Source organism: Wyeomyia smithii, chromosome 3 (genome assembly GCF_029784165.1).
Source record: "Wyeomyia smithii strain HCP4-BCI-WySm-NY-G18 chromosome 3, ASM2978416v1, whole genome shotgun sequence".
In the NCBI taxonomy this organism is placed as follows: Eukaryota; Metazoa; Arthropoda; class Insecta; order Diptera; family Culicidae; genus Wyeomyia; species Wyeomyia smithii.
In genome coordinates, this window is record NC_073696.1 from 135414770 (window position 1) to 135435479 (window position 20710).

Consider the following 20710-nt stretch of genomic DNA (forward strand, 5'->3'; position numbering starts at 1 on the left):
ATCGTTCACGGTTACGGAATAAAATTTGACAACAAATCCAACCAAATGATCTTCACTTTAAAGCGAAAAAGAAAAACAAACAGTCCACTCAACCAAAATGAACCTCACCGAAACATTTTTTCACTGGCACTGACCGATGCCTTGACAATCTTCGTTAACTGATAAACTGATTTTGTTGTCTTGCTTTCATCGCATGAAATATAATGAGGTGTTTTGACAGTTCACTTCCATGCAAAAAGCGGGAAGAGAGAACTCTGAAAGGATTGTAAAAAAATAACGTTAATGGATGCTTTTTTTTACTTTCATTCAAGAGTGTCAACAAATATCAACCCTGGTTGAGCTACCTGAACGCACTGCGGTGAAATCCGAAATCTCTCTCTTGCGAGACAATGAACTATGGTGTACTTTCTTACACGTGTGGACTTCACGCACAATAATTACACTGCAGAGCTATCTGCGGTGCGTTTCACAGTTGGTTTCTTGAGCATGGCAGAAGAGGAAAAGAGATTGGGAGAAAAAAAAATAGACTGCGTTGCTCGTGCCGGTCGAATTTACTCTGGTGGAATCCGTTCGTACCCGATCAGTCAAAACTATCAGGATTATAACAAATCTTGATATTTTATTACGAACTTTTTGTATCAACTTGTGTTCTTAACTTGGTCTCGTTAATAGTTAAAATATCAAAATTCCTATCAAATATACTTACTGATCATTACAAATTATAGCAAGTTTTGTAAGGTTTTTGGCAGAAAAAGATCAGAATTAGTTAGAATAAACAAATATTTTGTCAATTGAATAACAAGTTTTGCTATAAATATGCTTTAAAAACACACACTTTTGAACATTCAAGTGTATGATAACAGAATTTGATATAATTCTGTGCTTTTTATCATTCTGGCATATCAAGAATATTACAGACTTTGTTATTTCTATCAAGTTCAGATATATTTGTGTTACCCATTTGTTATAATCGTTTGATCGGGTAGCTTCACGAGGACTACATTTTTACCGGTAGGTTTTTTTCACCTTCCGGACTACTCGCCATTGGACACTGTTGTGCACTTCTGCGTTTTCTCTGTAGAGTGATTCACCCCTCTTGTTTCTATCAGATATGGGGTGAGCTGGAAGTGTGTTTGTCTCTCTGTAAGCTGGTTGGGACACTTTGGAGTGAGAAAGAAGCAGTGTGGTGAAAGCATTTGCTACACGCAGGCACATACTGGAAGGGAAGTGCGCGGTGAATTTTTTCTCCTCTCCTTTCACATACTGAGGAGAATGACAAGCATGGCGAGCAGTAGAAGTCGCGCCCAACTCCACATAGAACCAAAACAATTTTTTTTTCATTATCTACATAAGTATCGCTAGTTAAGCTACAGTTAAAATTTCAAGTCAATCTGATCGGATGGGAAAGTTCCCAGTTCTACTACTCGCCGATTTTGAAAACATGGTTTTGAGAAAAACGCGATTGAAGTTTCAAAATGCTATAAATCTTAACAATCGCAATAATAAAACCCCTAATATTTTTTTTACCTTCAGTCCCTGCGCCGTTAAGTTGTCCTTCCTGGACTTTATTTTCCTCTTCGTCCTTTTTTATCCGATGTAAGGCTGCGCCTAGCCTCTTTCGCGATAACAGACATGCGATGCTCATTGACTTTGACGCAGTTCAGTTGGCGTCCGACCCCACGCAAAACTCAAACTTGTCACTCATATTTAAGTAGGGTATCGGCTCTATTATCATCAGGTTTAACCTATTATCGTCCGGGGGGTTAATGAAATCAAAGAAAACTAATATTTTGCAGAGAGGTACTCTGCTTTATGAAAAACCATCATGCAAGAAACTAACGCTCTAGGACATCATTTACCCCCCGGACGATAATTGGTAATATCTGACGAAAATAGAGCAGATACCCTACTTTTGAATATAAATCACAGTTAAAAAGTATAGTAAAACACAAACAAAGAACGTACACAACGAGAACGGCTAATAGACTAAACAAAGGGAAATTGTGAGTAAAAACGTGCTGTAGAGACGCTGTAACGGTCCAAACTTGATGCAGCGACCTCTATACCGCAAATTTGAAACACGATATAGATCATAGGTAACTTCTACTAGTTTACAAAGCCTTGAAATTAAAAAAACGAGCATCGCCAAAATAAACTAAAAATGTTATTTTGGATCATAAAAATTGTTCGGTAACAATTGATTTAAACGAATTTTGAGTTTAGATCAGTACTTGGGCGATGTAGATTTTGATTCTGAGATAGGTTTAGCATAATTTAAGCCAATAAAAAAAAACAAGAAAAAAAATTTTTTTGGTGGAAATTACCCCTTAACGAGACCAAGTTTAGAACACAAGTTAATATAAAAAGTTCGTGACAAAATATCAACATTTGTTATTTTTGACTGACCGGGAAGGCTAGATCTCACAACTAGGTGGATTAACTCATGTTTTTAGTGATGGTTTATAAGATTTGCACGCTTTTGATTTCATTTGTAGTACTGTTTGCTCGGTGTATCAAAATTGTCTATTTTATTAGGTTAAAAATATCATTCTTTGTATGACATACGATAAGACAAACTTTTATTATTTGTCTTTAAAGCAGTACTTACAAACATTGAAGATTTTTGATAACATATAACCAACAATTTTCAATAAGATTCATGAAGTAAGCAATTTCACAATTTCCACATTTATAAAAATATCAAAACATTTTTCGGCATATTGTGGAAACAAATAGTCTAATATGTATTAGTATTTCTGGGTAAAACTTATATGGTGCAAGCCTTCGGGCTACAAATTTACTTTTTGCCTTTTCCATTCAAGATATACCTACTTGCGGGATTCCTATTTACGCCAAAGAAATCAGGCAAGTTTATCATTCTATCAAAAGAATATGTTTATTGCCTTCATATTCAGCACCTAAGTGGCGCCTGAATGGCGACATTTTGGGTTGTTTTTTTCGATTGATATTTATTCAAAGTTTTCTCTGTGGTAAACGATTTTATATATTCGTAAGACAGCTAGATAATTGATGTTCGTTTCCGTAATTGAATTTGTAGATATGGATCAAAATTCAAGAGTTTGATGCCCGTTTCCTTCGACTGATTAAAATAGGCATCACTGACTAAGCCGTTCCTTATCCAACCATGAGGCAATTGAGAATGATCAACATCTAGAGGATATAGTAAGGACAAAATACTGGACCAGATATTCCAAACTAAATTTTCTCTTAAAAATTGGTTATTTGAACGATAAAGCAGCTGTTTTAACCAATATGCTGAAGTGCACCACTAGTCTAGTTTATAAAAAGTATGTTGATTTACAGAGTACACCTCGGTGCGAAACATATACACCCTACTTGAAAAGCATTCTTGTATTCATATACAACGGAAGATCGATAAAAAAACATCAATATGTTACGGAAAAATTAAAAGTAAGTTATCACAAAGAAAGGAAAAACAGTTTATCACCGCTCATAAATTTCAAAGGCATGGAGGACTATTCCGCGCGAGTTATGAACAATAATGTCAATAAAGACAGTGTTTATTTGAGCCTGATTTCAGCGAGAATTGCTCGATTATCAAGGCTTCGGATGCACGGAGCTTTGCCGGTTTTTATCTTAAGCAGAAAATTTTTGCGTCGACAAGTACAAATACGACAAATACGTACTACCTACGAATATTCAAAAAGGTTGACACATTAGTGTCACGATGCGACACGATCCGTTTTTGAAAATATATTTTTTTACAAATCGCGTTCAAAAATAATACGTGCGATTTAACCAGACCTGTCTCACAGACAAACAGACGTGCCTCTTCGAAGAAAAATCCTCAAAAATATACGTCCTTATTCGAAACGTTACACTCATGCGCCTCCATGTGAGCTTATTGCCTACTAACTTATTTTCGTAAAACGGTTTTTGTCTTTGCTAATGGGTGTGCACTAGGGTGTCCCAAAAATCGATGTTGAAAAAGTCAAGGTGCTCAGCCCTAAATTGAATGATAATGTTATTTATAGCATTTTTGTAGAACATTTCGACTTTCTAAAAAATCGTTTCCAGGTTGCCCAAACGTGATTTATGAAAAAATGACTTTTTCAAGCTACCACCCTTTTGCACTTTTTAAATCTGTTCGATTCCTAAATTTTTCTATACATTTTTTTATTTCTGTGGAGTTGTTTTTGAATATTTTGCTTCAGTTTGGTTCAGCATTGCATTCAATTATTTTACTCACAGAGCCCATTGAACATCACAAAAAAGTGAGTTTTTCTCTTAATTTTTAGAGAAAACACTTCAAAACACATAAAAAATTTTTTGATCAAGAACTGAAATTTTTACTGCTAAGCGGGATTCAAGACGAAAATTTACATGAAAAAAGATCCTTGATATATTATCGGGGGGCTGAGATACTGGCGTTTTTACATGTGATGGAAAACTATGCATTTTGTCAAAAGTGCCACTAAAGCTCAATATTTCCATTGCACAGTGTTTTATTTTGCCGTTTGTGCGTATAATTTCCTGAATAGTGATCCAAATGTTGATTATAGCCAGAGGGTATGTTCGGAGAAGTTTCAGGATATTCAAAAATGCTTTGAATGTAGAAAGATGGGTGATTAATCCACCGATGAGTAAGATAAAAAAATTACTTTTTAATCAGAATGAGATAGACGCAAAGTGTCTTCGACAAAGTTTTAGGTTATCTTTAAACAAGAAACTTTACCGAAGACATCATGTTTCTATCGCTTACATATTACGTGCAACATTGACTTTTCTACTGAAATCTCCGAATTTTTAAACCTTTAAACATTTATACAGTAGTTCTATAAGCAATGAATCACCCAATTAGGATACATTAATTCAGCTTAACCTCTTAAACGATTACAAGTAGTTTATAATCCGTATACAGTAAACGTCATCTGCTACAAAAGACAGTCATCATTATTGTTTTTGAACTATCGTTTAAGTATGAGTTATTCTGTGAATCTGGCGGCACTGCTTGCAAGGTGAATAAAATTTCAGTAGTGCTTGAAGGCATTAATCATCTGAGGGGTGCAAAAATTGAATTTCTTTCAGCCTAAAATAATTTTGCTAAAATATATTTTCATAAATTGATTGATTAATAATTAAAATACTGTCGAAAATAGAATACTGATTTTAGATTTTTGTACCGCTTGTGGTATGATGTTGAAATAAAATAAAGGGTTATGTTTTTGGAAACTCTAGTACCATCGAAAACTATATATGTTTGTAAATTGAGATTTTATTTGAAAACCAAAATTCTAATTCTCCAATAAATTAATTTTGATAAGTAAATTTAGTGAGCACAAATATTGTTTGGAGATTAAAATCTAAGATATATTTAATGCATGCATATGTTCCCGCTTTTGGTGTTGTTTCTGGGGCTGACGTGTGAAGTTCATTAAGTTCGAAAAGGTCTACAACCGTGTTATATGTGAACATCGCTGTATCATTCAAAACCTTTGAAACATACTAAGCTCAAAGTATTCTTCACTTTATTCAGTGTGGTTTACTGTTTTCTACCACATGCTAACCCAAAAATGGGTGTTTCGACAGGTTTTTGTTTCATTTTTCAAAAAAATGCAAACGTTCCTTCCAATTAGTTGCTATCAGTATCTACATACTATCATTTCGTATATAAGTACATACTATACCGCACTCGTAATAAAACTAAAAGATTTGGGTTTTTTTTTATCCAACAGAAGCAGTCAGGTCTGGTGACTGTTCTGTATGAACAGTATGAACAAGTGTATGAACAGAATTTACTAGCCTCATCATCAATTGCTTGACTTTGGGTTCTTCCTAAAATTTTCACTAAATGTTGTAAAAACAGAAAAGTAAAAATGCTATTGCATCGTTGTAAAGCCCCCAAATATTAATGCTGGTATAAAAAATCAGATATTTCCATGCCCCACTATACCACAGAGAAAAATTCAGCTGGACCCAATTTTTTTCATCCAGTTCCCCCTATGTGATCGAGGGGTTGTTGTTCTTCAGCCATGAGGTGTGGTGGAGCTTCTAATGGTGGCGGAAAAAGTTCTTGAACTTCTTCATGTTCAGCTGGTGGATCTTTAGAAGCAGGAGCCTTCAGGATATTTGCATCATTTGATTCGTTTTCTTCGAACAGGAACAGTATCCTCCTTTGTGGCCAATGCGGTTGCAGTCCTTGCAAAGGTAATTGTTGAAAAAGCAGTCCTTCACAAAATGCATTCGACCGCATTGCCAACATGGTATCTTCGGTTTCTCTCCTTCTTGTTTCGAAGATTTTCGCTGATACGGTGCGCTCTTCCTGCCCCTGACGGCGTGAACTGTAGATTTCGAGCCGCTGCTTTATTGCTCGATGATCGTGGTGTCTTCCTTTGAATTGACAAGGTGTTGATACTCATCAATTAACGATTGGAGAGTAATTGGTGATTCAGGCTTTTTATTCTCTAGCATGGAAAGTATTCTTACCCAGAAGAGAGCGAGAGAAAGCCCGCAGTGTGTAGACGCTTTATTTATTGCGTCCGTAATAATCGCGTTGAATTGTGGTGCATAGTCCAAGAAATTGTGAAATTCCTGTGACAGTTGTAGTCGAGGGAATTTCTGGTTGATTCCAGTATATTTGAAGTTGAAGTTTATTATTAGTGAGGAGATTCAGGAATTTTAATTTTGTCACTGATTTCTAGTGCAGTTTATCGCTCTGCAAATGGCTGCGTAGAAAGCGCAGTGCTGTGTTGGTGACCTTTCGGGAGAGTGTATAGTGTTTCAAGTTCATCGCAGTGATACCTCCTCTTCTGTGTTACGCTGCTCGTCGTCGATGGCACCATCTGATGCGAGGCAGAAATCAAAAGAGTGGCAATTGTATTCATGGAAACGGTTTGTTTATGCTCGTTCGTTTGCGAGCGGCGGCAAGCTTGACTTAGTGAATGTTGCTTCGGTGTCTAAGATAAGTGCCTACATTTACGGAAATTTTTACAGTCATACCTCGATATAAAGCTTTTTTCGTTACGTTATATCGAAGCACGAAAATAATTATTTTTTCAATGATGCAAAACTTTTGGTGGTTGCTCAAGGATGCGTAAGGGCTTATTTTCCTTCACCTGGCAGTATGTGTAGACCTGCCTTATGCCCCTTTAAGACAGTTTTCGTAGATAGACGTAACCAGTCACAAAACATTGAAACAAAGAATAACAATTTCACCCCATTTAACGATACATATTAGTTTCAAAACTAAATAGAAACATTTATTCGTAGCATTATACACCACAGAAATAATTGTACTTTAATTTTGAGATATTCAGGGGGGTTACGTTGTATCGAGGTGGAAGTTGCGTTGTATCGAGTTACGTTATATCGAGGTTGCCCTATATCGAGGTTTTTATGAAAACTGTTGGTAGTTTCACCGACCGAATCAAATACTTTCTTTTCATAACTGATAGTGAACCTGTATATTAGAGAGATGACGGGGCACTCACCTTTCGGGAGACTGTCAACATCAAGACTAGTGAACCTGTATATAAGAGAAATGACACTCACCGTTACGAAAACAGTCAACATCAAAACGGGCGAGCTGTATAATTTTGCATTGCCGTTATCCGTTTTGATGTTGACAGTTGCCTTAACGGTGAGTGTCTCTGCGTCTCTCTGGTGTATAGGCTCCCTAGTATCTGCGTGGGCTGATGTTATGCCGAGACGAGATGGCGCGAAGCGCAGCGTATTCATATGTTTTCTCATTGTAGGTATTATTATTTTTCACTTTTGAAAAGACGCGTATCGCGCCGCTTCGTGTTTAGCATGGCATAAGCTTTAGCGATTCATTTCAACGTCAAACTCGTCACTAAAGTGTAACTTTGCTATAGAGTAGTAATTTGGCACGTGAATTGTTCTTTTTTTTGCACCGCATGAAGGGTGTAGCACAAGGGTGCTGTTTGTCTATTACGCGACATTTTTCAACTGTTGAAATATTTTGACATTCTTAATCTGAATTTTTCCAATTACATAGTTTCCATATGCGTTGTTTTCGTTTTGGTATTCATGACTTCTCTAGCTTTTGAATGATTATTTTTGCTTCAAGCTGAATTTTTTATAATTATGCTTATGAAGCAACACACCTAATTTAAGACATTTTTGGCTGATGTGTGTGTTTGGATTTTTTTTTAAAATTTGGTTTAGTTTAGTCTAGTTTTAATTTAGCTTTGAGTGTGTAAAACTTAGCCATTTTTCACTTTTGTTAAGTATTTTGCGTTGACGATTGATGTTGATTGCAAATATTCATATAGTTTAACACAAGAAAAGGCTCGATGCGGCCTTACTCGCGTTCAGAAATAATTTACATTCTTACAACTCGCGTTCGAATATAAGTCACATGTCACATGTCACATGTGATGAAGATGACAACCGGATAACGTATAGTGGCGGCTTGAAACAACGTTATAGCGAAATATAATTATTGTTCACAATATTGGTTTTTAGTATCAAATATATCAATTTTATTAATTCTAAAGTAAGAAAAAATAAAGACAGGTTTTGTTCAATCAATCAAATAATCAATCGTTTGAGTTCGGTTTGCGGCAGCTGGTGATCTGGAGAGTCGTATCGCGTAGTCAACTCTCAAAGGAAATAAAATCGGTGGCTGCGAATCAACCGAAATCAGCTCGTTGAGTGCTGCGCCTAGCTTTTGTTTCTGCAGATTTATAAAATGTTTTAAAATTCATTCGCGGAATTTTCAAATATTTGATCGTATTGCCTACCACGGCGAATCCTGATCTTACCTACCCCATCATACTAACACAAATTCCTTTCATGTGACATTCGTAGAGATGCAGAGGTGAACTCGGTCTCATAACAACGTTTGTCGAACTAACAATCCTCTTCCTATTTTTTCCCAACGACCGTAAGGACGTGGCCGGCGCCGTTATTGATCTTTCTATAGTGAGGTTTACTGAATTGTTGTACATTGAAGATGGTATAACATCCCAAAAGCTATCTATGTGGTTCTCTGTGCAACTTCACTAGTTCAGGTCAATCACGGAGGTGCAACTACGATATGTGCGGTCGTCAATGCTCATGCTCTAGCAATGAAAGTAGTCTTTGCCCAGACAACCACATATTTTGTGGTTTTCGATTCGCTGACGAAAATGAGGCACAAATGGTCCGGTGTTAGGTTATGGAACTGAAAATTTTCACAGGCTCGATTGACGTTGCCGCCGTAGCTGATAATATCTTCAGATTCACATTTCACTAACTGCAGACACATGAACCGCTTCCGGAAGGTTGACGTTTGATGCCTGAAGATTTTATCGAGAATCTTGACTGTGTCTTCAAACTTCAAGTCCTTGGGAAGCTTTGTCAGGATGTAGTTGAGATAGCGGTTGTGCAAATGGGTGTCCAGCTTCCGGAAAAGTAGACGTACCTTCACCGAATCATTCAACTGACCTGCATCGTTCTCGAAGAGGTCCTGGTAGTTGTTAAGCCAGCGTCCGAACGTAACTCCGTTTTCTTCGTCGAAGACAAATTCCGTGATGTTCGATGAGAGGGACTCCAAAATCTGCTCCGGGGTTTGATACTGAGGCTGCTGCTGCCGGGCCCCATCTGCTGTAAAATCAAAGAATCATGTTTTGAATTCTTGGTTTCGGCTGCTCATCAACTCTATCTTCTGCCATGTTCGTGGATTCTTGAGATCATCGTCGCCAAAATGATATGCCCAACTTGTTTGGTTCAAATGAACTTAAGAGTTTTTACAAAAAACATCTATTTATATTCGAGGTTGGACAAAGAATGATCAAATTTTCTACTCTGATGTCAAGGACAACTTTTCACTGGTTTCCTTGATGTAACAATCACTAAACACTAGTATTTATTTCTATTTTTCAAAATGCCATTTTTACTTCTTATTCGCTTATAAAAGCGCAACACCATCGAATTATACTTCTGATTCGTTCGCTGGCCGGCAAAGCGGACGGTTCTTTCTGAAGCAGCAGAAAGCTGGTGATGGCAAATATTGGTCGTTTATAGAAGCGCAAACCATCGAATTGAATTTCTCACTCGTTCATTGGCCGCCAAAGCGGAGCGTTCCTTCTCTAGCATTTAACTCATCCATTTCTCAAGTAACAGCAATAGGTATGTGGGGAAGCGGATTTTACATCAACCGATTAAGTAAAATGCTTCGTACTATGTGTGCGTGCCTTTCTACTGACCAACAGATATACACTAAGTTTGGAATAGCTTTACTGAGTATTGCATTGCAACACCAAGATTGAATATTGCAACACCTGCCGATAAGTTTAGCATCACCTGAAATAGACGGATATCTCGTGTTTTTGACAACCTTGAAAGTTGCGGTTTTCAGCTAACTTGTTCAGAAAGTCAAGACTACTGTATGGTGGCCAATTCAGTGTGAAATTTTACCTCTATGTGGCTTACGAAACAAAGGACAAGCCTCAAAGTATTGAAAGAGAGTTTTGCAACGTAAAAGGTCAATTTTCTAACGATATGTAGAGAATTAAAGCTAATTTGGAATATTTTGTATATATATTTTAATAGTGTTTTTTTTCGCAACTTAAAAAACACGCAAAAAAACGTTCGGAATCACCTCTTCTGAAAAGTGTCTGCAGACATCACACAAAAACTAAAATCAGTGCGCAAATATGGAAAACTATCCAAGACTGCAAGTGTATTCATTATTATCGCCATCACTGTATCTTCAGCTGATATTAGAAATGAATATTTATTTTATTCATTTCTATTTCTCGAAAAAGCTTAGCCTTCGAGACTTCAAGACAGTCTAGGCTCATGCAAGCAAAGCAATAATTGACCTTTTGAGACGGGGAGAGTCTGTCAACTGTCTATGCCAGGCGTGCTCGGACGTAATTGGTTCGTAATTCATGCAAATTCAACCTTGAAACCTTTTTCCAATTTTCACTGGTGAAAAATGAAGTAAATATGATGATTGAAATCTCACAAAATTGTTTATCATTTTATCAATCTAACGATATATTGGTTATTGTAATCCATCATGTGGTTACACAAGTATTACCGACGTTACACCTTGGTTATAGTTTTCGCAGAATATACCCCGAAATAGTGCAGTAAGAATTAATCATAAGCAGGTTTCAACTAAAAAATTCAAAATTTCAAATTTACACAAACGTTTACCTCTCGATTGTTTTTATAATTTTAGATTACAAAATTCACCTATAAGCGAAAAGTGTAATAGGGTATAAGGAACGACTTAAGCAGTAGCGCCTATTTTAATCAGTCGAAGAAAACAGGCCTTAAACTCCTGAATTTTAACCAGTATCGACGATTCCAACGATGGAAACGAAAACTTTGATTGTCTAGCTGTCTTACGAATATAAGAAATCCCGTTAATCACAAAGAAATCTGTGAACAAACAGCATTAGAAACAAATCGACCTATATTGCAGCCATTCAGGAGCCACTTCGGGTGCTGAAAGAAACGCCTGCAAAACAGTTGGAAACTGCATAAAATAGGTTCGGGTGATTGGAATAGTGTCCCTCGATTGATAAATTCAATTGATTATTGTTAAAGTTTGCTTACTTTGTTTTACAATCTGAAAACAAGTTCAGACAGAGAAAAAGATAGAGAACAGGTTAATATAGTTCTGTTTGAATTTCAACCAACACATTTCGAGTATTTCGTCTCAATACACAAGCGGTTCCTAGAGCTGCTTAGAAAATGTTCCCTACCCTATGTATGAATACACTATTTAAATAAATAACTATCCTCAACATAATAGCATATAAAATCGTTTACAATATCAGTAATTTTGAATGTCCAACTGAAAATCTGTATCTGTAATGTAGAACTGAAAAAATAATAAAATGTTTATTACAAGGAAAGCAACCGTCAGATTACATGTTTCTAGAGAAAATTATATTACAAATAAAATTATTTAAAATGTTAAACCTTCAATTTTTCATAGATTTTTCGAACATTGCTTTTCAAAATAGTGTCAGAAACTCAATTCTCCAATCACAAACCATAAAGAGTAACACACTGCTGTTTTGTGTGATTTGAATTTGTATTTTACTCAAAAAATACGACTTTCACAACTTTTTCTCAAAGGCTCTGTAATAAAAATATGACCACGTGGTTCAGGAACAGCCTATAATAAACTGGTTTCATAAAATTACATTTTCAAACTTTCATCGCGCAAATTTTAATTAAAGCTGAAAATCACAACTTAAAAACACCGTTAAAAACACCGCATGGAATTACTCTACTTTTTTCACTTACCTTTGTTCGCAGCAATATGCCTGTACACCAATATTGCGATGTTGTCTTCAGTTAAAGATTCCCATAAACCATCACTGGCGATAATCAAGAAATCCTCTTTACCGTTCAAATTGATGCACGTTGTATCAGGATCACTTGTTACGTAAGGCTTATAAGAAGCATCACCTAAAATAAAACATAGACAAAACATAGACAAATTAAGCCGTTACAAATTTTATGTCAAAAATGTCCAAAATCGAAGGGAGAGAAAAACACATATTCCAGACGTTATTAGAGCCGTAGCTACTCCGAATAAATATACTCAAATATACAATAAAATATACAATAACTAACCTAAATAGGGTGAACAGTAAAAAGATTCACGTTACTTACACGGATTTTTTTGTATTAGATCTAAATACTTTACTTTTCACATGCTTACTTTTGAATTTTCTGTCGCAAAAAGATTACCAAACTGGTATAAAAAGTAGAAGAGGTGTATTTGCGAATGAGCAGTTTTACATAGTGTAATTGAATTTCAGGGGATCAACTTTGTACGCAAGTTCAACCATTTTTACTCTAACTGAGTAAAAGCTTTGTATTAACAGGCTAAACGTTATTGATTAACGAAGCTGTGTGTCTTCTGCTCAATTTCTTCAAATGTTCAGCTTGCGATTCTTAAGTGTACGACTAATTTCACGGATTTCAAGAAAATCTTTGTAGTAGTGTAAAAGAAAAATGAATTAGATCGCAGGAAAATTAGGGGAGAACCAAGGGCCAAGGTTCCAGCTAAGTTATGTATTATGATGGGCTTCTTGGAACACTGCAGTGAAGCCTATATTAGCTCCTTTCCGCGAAATGATTCGAGAGATTCAATATTTTTTGAAATGTATTACAAATGATCGAACCAGCAACAGAAGCAATGCAAGCTCGAATGATGGAATACGACTATTCTATTGCACTCATTAGAGCCGTTGACGCAATAATCGAAAAACTAAGAACAGGAGACAGTTTAGAAGAGTTGTACTCTGAATGTTTTGAAGGAATTACAACGTTCGGAATCCAGCTTCCAGAGTCGCCTGATTTAAAATCGATATCAACCAACAATACTAAGGGCTTAGAAGTCGAAGAGCACCGAATCAACCGTCAGCCTGAATTCGGAATTTTATGACATAATTGACATTGTTTGATTGATGTTAATATCAAACCGGGTCCAAAGTCCGGCCAGACTGCAATTTTTATGGTCCAATTTCATTTCAAACCGAACGGAGTTAACCGGCCAAACGTCCGGCTATAACAAATTAAACTGAATATACGTGCATGTTAAAATAGCATTTATTTCAGCATGAAAAACTTTGGGCCACTGTCCCAGTGGAACTGCTATGCCGTTTCCTGGTCCAGGGACCCCCAGCACCTGTAGATTCACTCATTCTAGAGCCATCTGTATAAAACATTCCTAATCCTGAACGAACTTGAGGGCCTAATTATTCTCATTAGCTGTAATTGGATTCAATCATCTTGAAGGGAACATTGAAGCTAGTCTTGCAGTCCATCCAGTCTTCGAGTTGGAATTCTTTGAGGATTCGTAAAAGTCCCTTAAGACCTTTCTGAAAAGTTTTAAACACCTGAGCCTAAGCACCTTTTTCGGCTTCAAGTTGTACATGTTGATGCAAGGGTAGAAAATATTGTTTATTGTGTGTTTATGTTTATGGTGCACTGGCCATCGCTCCAGTCATTGATAAGCTTGCCAGACGTTGAAGTTCATCTAGCTTTTTCTGAGATGAAATTTGTGTAGTTTTGGGCCACCACACTAGGGAAGCATATGTTACACTGGGTCTAACTATTGCCGAGTATATGTAGTGAATCAAGATCGGTCCCCACTTTTTGCTTAAGGTATTGCTGCAAGCTCAAAGAGCGTTGTTTACTTTTGAGATTGCATATTCTAGATCAGCGGTTCTCAACCTTTTTTTGTTCGCGTACCCCTTGGCGATATTTGTCATATCGATTGTACCCCGTGGCTTGGAATGTTCTCGCAGAGTGGGAGAAAATAGTGGTAGATCATGTTGTGGTAGTCTAGTTCAGGTTTCAAATTGAACTAACGTTTGTTTGATTGCTACAGTCATGTTTTAAGAGCAAGATTGAACAATAAATGAAGTATTATAAAGAAAAATTGCTTTGTCCGCCATTACTGATTTTTCTGTCGCGTACCCCCTGAAGGCTTTCGAGTACCCCCAGGGGTACGCGTACCCCAGGTTGAGAACCGCTGTAGATTCTAGATAGTCGTTCCGGTTGAGTACCAACTGTGTTTTTCCCAACTTAAGAGTTGCAATATTATACTTTCTCTTTCTTGTAAATGAGATTTTGACTATTTTAGCAGCTTCAAAAGACTTATCTAGTTTTGAAACTAACATGTGAAGTGCAGTTTCAGTAAATCAACCAGACTGATAGGCAAACTGGAACTTGTTCAATGGTTTACTGTTCAAATATGATATACTGATGTGTATATCAATGATTTTTTCCATCATTTTCAAAACGACAGAAGTTAAACGGATTATTCTGCATGCTTCAGGATTCGTTCTGTCACGTTTTCCAGTCTAGGAATAAATATGATGTGGACTTCTCTCTACTTACTAGGAATTAAAGATGACTAGAACAAGATACCTGACTCTTGCAGAATTCATCGGACATGATTGTCGCTGCGCGTGAGCAAAAGTCAAACTAATTTATACACTGTTAATATGATGTATACTTAACGTCAAAATCAACTAACGACAAGGCCAAGACATGACTGCTCTGTCGGTAACCGCAAGTCAGTCCCATCTGTAAAAATGTTAAATCGAGAAAACAGCTTCGAAAGACATTTTATTCACGCTCAGTTATCACTTATTTAAGATGAATTATTTTGACAATATTCATGCTAAAATATAGTTTGCATACTAGCCTGCACTAATTACGTTGTAAAAACCACTGAAATCATTGGTTTTATGATAAAAACCTTGAGTGTGACTGACTTGCCGTTACATTCTACACCGAAGAGAAAAGTAACCGCAAGTCAGCCACATTGCCATGTTGAAACTATACTGCGTGTTGACATGTTGTTATTCGTTGCCGTGGAAAACTGTCAATTCTTCGCTGTTAGGAAGTGTATGTCCATGAGAACCGTTTAAAAAATGTCGACGTTGGAAAATCTCATGATGTACGGAACCGATGAAAGCTTATCCGGTGAGGACTCGGATAAAGAAACTAAAGCCGGGACTGCAGTTGGTTCATCCGACAACAAATGTCAAGATGATCCAAATCCTATTGTGGTTCGAGCATCACCTTTGGAGATTTCTTGGAACGATTCCCTGAATTCTGATGGAAATTTTTTCGCTACTCAAGATTTTCCGGATATTTCCACGAAGAAGCGAACCAAGAAAAAAATTGACTTGAATTCGTATTAACAGAAAATTGCTCCACATAAATTCTTTTGCAATTCAAACTATAAAATAATCCCAATAATTGATAATTGTTACTAGATAACTCATTTTCATCAAAACGGTCATATCGAACTTCTCTTTTTCATTCCCCATCTATTTTACTGTTGTATTATGCATGTTTTTTTTTGTAAATCGGGACTGACTTTCGGTTATTTTTCTTCTGAGACTGATTTGCGGTTACTTTGCATAATGGGACAATTCGACTTGGTATTGATTTCTACTTTTGTTGAACAAACCACTTTTTTTTATTAGTTCATCTGAAAATATACTCAAAACTAGGCCAAAATCCGATGCTACCTCAAAATTGACGAAATTACAGATGGGACTGACTTGCGGTTACCGGCAGTGCTGAAAGGTGAAACAATTTTTTCAGTATCCATGTGGACGACTGTACGGTGCATCCGGAAACTGATAATAATGTGTACGAATGTTTAGTTCTCAAACAGAAATTCTTGATAACCGCTATGAGCACGCTCTACAGCCAAGTATTTCACTCTTGCCGAGGTTAATAAAGCAAAAATCGGGTGCCCCGGTGAACCTGACTATATGCATAATGGTACTGAAACCTGGCTTGCGACATAATAAACTTCAAGTTTGTGTAGAATGGGATCTGAAAATAAATATAACTCCTCAATATAAACCTCCACTCTGACAGTCAATTTCACACTTTTCTTTTCGTACTTTGAAGTCCAAAAAATATGGCAATACCATTAAGCGCAAAAAAATGACAATATCATTAATCTGCATTTTATCTTAAGCGTCGCTGACCAAACTGCTACACCTTTTTCATATACAATCTTGAACAGCTCAACGATCGATGATGGACTAAGCACTATAAATCGGTTTTGCTCATAGTGGCAATTTTATGAGAATTTACGTCATCAGATGGCAGCACTAACCGTCGGAAATCGGTCGTGTTCAAAATGTATTGAAAATATGGAAGTTAGGTATCTTGTTCAGGTTATCTTTGTAGGAATGTAGCTTAGTATCATGCTAGCCCTGAACATCTCCATCAGAAATGGGACAAAAATATCGTTACTTATTTGTAAAAGCACTAGATAAATCCCATCTGGTTCTGGTGAACCCTTGACTTCGTAAATATTACACTGGAAATTTCTTGAGCTGTAATCTTGTCATGGATTGTGCTATATAGAAGTCCTGTGCATTTGCAGAAGTCAATTGAGTTGATCCGAGAAAGTGTGTATTAGAGTGGCCATATATTATATGGCCGTTTTTGAAACTTTCGATCTTAATGTGCGGCGGGCTGAAAAAGCTTCTTTTGACCTCTATAATAAGCCACAAAAATTTGAAGTTGATCGGAGTTTATTTAATGGACCCACAGAACGCTTATGTTATAAAAATCGATTTATACGAAAATTGTATGTTTTTGAAGTAGAATACTTCTCTCAGGAAGTTCGGCTACATAGGGATGTAAAATGAAAATCTAAAACCGAAAAAAGTGAAAAATATGTCCAATTTCAAGATTCTTCCCAAATGCAGATAATTGTAATTTTATTTTTCAAACTATTGTACTATTGAAAATAGTCAAGCCTTGTCAAAACGAAAACTTCGGCCTCTGATTGGTCGTTATATGATTGCTTCCCAAGCACGGTCGACAGAATCATAGAACTTGCCATTTGAAATGCGCAATTTGGCCTATATAAGAGCCTGTTTCACCCGAAGGCGCTCATTATAATTCTAGACTGCAACAACAGCAGTCCTCCCTTAGCAGCAGCAGTGGATACAGCAGCAGTAGCAGTGCAGCGGACAACGGCCACAGCTGTGGTATGGCAACGGATAGCGGAGCGCGATAGCAGGACCAGGCGATGCAGGGCAGCGGATACCAATAGCAACGGAAGCGTCCACTACTGTGGCAACGGCGATAGCGCAGCGGTTGACGTTGGTCTCAGCATCAATATAAGCAGGGCCAGCTGATGCAGTGTGGCATTTTAGTGAAATGCTGTCTCTGAGCGATAGCAGGCACACTAGCAAATGCATGCAATGAAAAGAACGTTCTGGAAAACTTTTCAGTGTTTATTTTCCCCCAAGAAATACTTTATTCGCACTGCCAGTGATAACGCAAAGATGTGATCGGCATCTTATCAAACATTGAATTGAACAACAAATTGTCCTTTTCAGGATGAAATAAAAACCTAATTGAAGAGTTAATATTTTCTCAATTCATTTTCAATTCAATTCAATTTACACTTAGGCGTCGTACACAAATTACGTAACGCTAAAAATCTAAATTTCAGACCCCCTCCCCCCCTGTAACGATAGGTAACGTTCGACATGACTCCCCCCTCCTAAAATTACGTAACGCTGATCAGCCTGACCCCCCTCCGAAATTTTAAATTTCGAGCAAACATCACAGTTACGTAACTGTCTCTACTACCCCCCCCCCTCCCCCCTACGTAACAATAAGTAACGCAGACCCAATCCCCCTCCCCCCCCTTCATGCGTTACGTAATTTGTGTACGACGCCTTACAATAAATTTGGAACACATATATTTGGCTTCATCTCCGTGTCTCAGAACGTACTGAATTATCTTTTCCTTCAGTCATGAGCGCAACATCCGAAAAGCTTTCATTATCAGCATAAAAATTATCTTCACATAATCAAAATTCAAAAATTATCAAGTCCAAATCATGACAAGCAACTATATTATTGAGAATGGTCAATCCTTGTTGAAGCGCGAAATTTGTCTGATCTGATTAGCCGTTAATATGATTGCTTCCCAAGCACGGTCGACAGAATCATAGACCTTGCCATTTTAAATTAGCTATTTGTCTGTATAAGAGTAAGGCTACTGACATACTGAGGCGTCAAATGAAGCGAAGCGTTGAGCGTTTGAGAAGCGGAATAAACAGAAGCGTTGAGTGAAGCCTCCTATGACATACTGGAGCGAGCGTCGCAAATGCGTTGTGTTGTCATATTACTAGTTTCCAGTAGCGGTTTTGTTTGAAGGAAATATGAATTCGTCCAATGAAGAATTTTTGCTTCTTCAAGCACGGTAAATTACGTTTTTAGTAAACATAGATTTTTTTTATGAAATAAAATAATATTACTAAAGTGAGTTGCGCTACAGACGTAGTAAAAAATATAAGAAATTATTCTAAATTTTAAACCCGTTGACCCCGAGCAACGTTCAACTAGTTTATAACATCTGTTAGGATTTGAATAACCCATGTGAGCACAGCTAGTTACTCAGCGGCTTGCATTTTCGCGACCAAAGAAGTTCAGCATGCTAGATTTCTGGCCATTCAAATCAAAACTCAACAATATCAATCAATAATATCAGTGCTATTTTCTCGACGACCTGAAAAATTTTCCCGATAGTATTTTCTATCCTGCTTTTTTTTTCTTTTTTAAGATTTAAGACCAAAATAAAGCAAATATTAAGTACCTGCTACTTGGCGATATCAGGTTTAGTCTAAACATGGATTTACTGCATCAACATTTTCTAAACATTCTAACATTTTCTAAACGAAAATGTATTTTATTTGCTTTTTTTCAATTACCAAACCCCAACAAAGCAAATATGAAGCACCTGGCGATAAAAGATTTAGTCTGAATATGGTATTACCGCGTACATATACGCGCGTCAAAACACTACTCGTTCTGTTTCGCCGCCTCTATCGACGCGTCTTTGCCGCTCCAGTATGACCGGTTTGAGCGTTTCATATAGACGTTCGAAGAAGTAACTTTGACGCTTTTGCGACGCTTTTTGCTTTGCTTCATTTGACGCCTCAGTATGTCATTAGCCTAAGGATGGGAATTATCGACTGAAATGGCTATCGATCGTTATCGATGTTTTCCTACTACTATCGATAGGTTTTTCATCCCTATATAAGAGCCTGTTTCAGTCGAAGCTGCTCATAATAGTTCTAGACAGCGACAACATCAGTCTCTTAGCAGCAGCAGTAGCAGTTCAGCGGATACCAGGCGGATAGCGACCACAGCTGTGGCATGGCAATGGATAGTGCACTAGTTGCCGCGGATCTCAGCATCGATAGCAGCTGGGCCAGCTGATTTAGGGACAGCGGATACCAAAAGCAGCGTATAGCGGCTAAAACATTAGCATGGCTACGGATAGCGTAGCAGTTGCAGCGGGTTTAGCATCGATAGCAGCTGATGCAGTGAGGCACTTCAGTGAAATGCAGTCTCTGTGCGATAGCGGGCACTGGTAAATGCATTCAATGAAAAATTGACTCGATTTGACAACACATGAGCCGTCTATTTTGAGTGTTAAATCAGCTTTTCACTGTTTATTTTATCACAAGGAATACTTTATTCGCACTGCCAGTGATAACGCCAAGATGTGATCGGTAGCTTATCCGATATTGAATTGAACAACAAATTAAAAATTGACTGACACGCAAGCAGCCGGGTTTTCTTGTAAAAGTATTCTACTTCATTCTTGCGGTCGTGGCTTTGCACACAACCCTCCTGTGATTTTTTTTTTCTTTTTTAACATATATCTCCCGGTTGGGGCGGGGACCTAGCGTGGTTGGTAACGTTTCCGCCAACCACGCTCGACGCCTGGGTTCGGATCCCACCGCCGACATAGGTGTCGATGGTTGAGAGGTTGCGTGATCCACTCACAACCAACCAAACTGGTCTAGATTCAATCCTAGCCGATACCGGGAGATTTTCTGAGGCGAAAAATCTCTGGGATCACGCCTTCCATCACATGAGGAAGTAAAGCCGTTGGCGCCGGTCCGTTAATCAACGGGTCGTGAGTTAGCGTCCTGGGTGGAGTCGCCTCCCGGGCGTCGGTGATTGGCACAACAACAGTGGCGGAACTAGACAGACGGAAAATAAGCGAGAATAAAAAAAAATATTTATCTCCCGATAAACGTATTAAAATACACTTGTATTTTTATAAAACGATAATGCTATTATCTTAATTTATAATGATGAGTTTATAATGATCTATAGCTTTTGGTGTTTGTTAAAAAGTGAAGGTTTTGGATGGATATTTTTTTTTCGGGGG

The 20710-nt window shown here is 37.4% G+C and overlaps 1 protein-coding gene across 1 annotated transcript in view; it reads right to left on the reverse strand.

Annotated features, from left to right (window-relative positions):
• The window catches only part of LOC129728584 (protein phosphatase 1F-like), a 220574-nt gene that overhangs the window by 96354 nt on the left and 103510 nt on the right, over window positions 1-20710 (reverse strand). The window contains exon 7 of the mRNA XM_055687030.1: window positions 12256-12420. Within this exon, the coding sequence (XP_055543005.1) occupies window positions 12256-12420 (165 nt within the window). The remainder of the gene's footprint in view (window positions 1-12255; window positions 12421-20710) is intronic.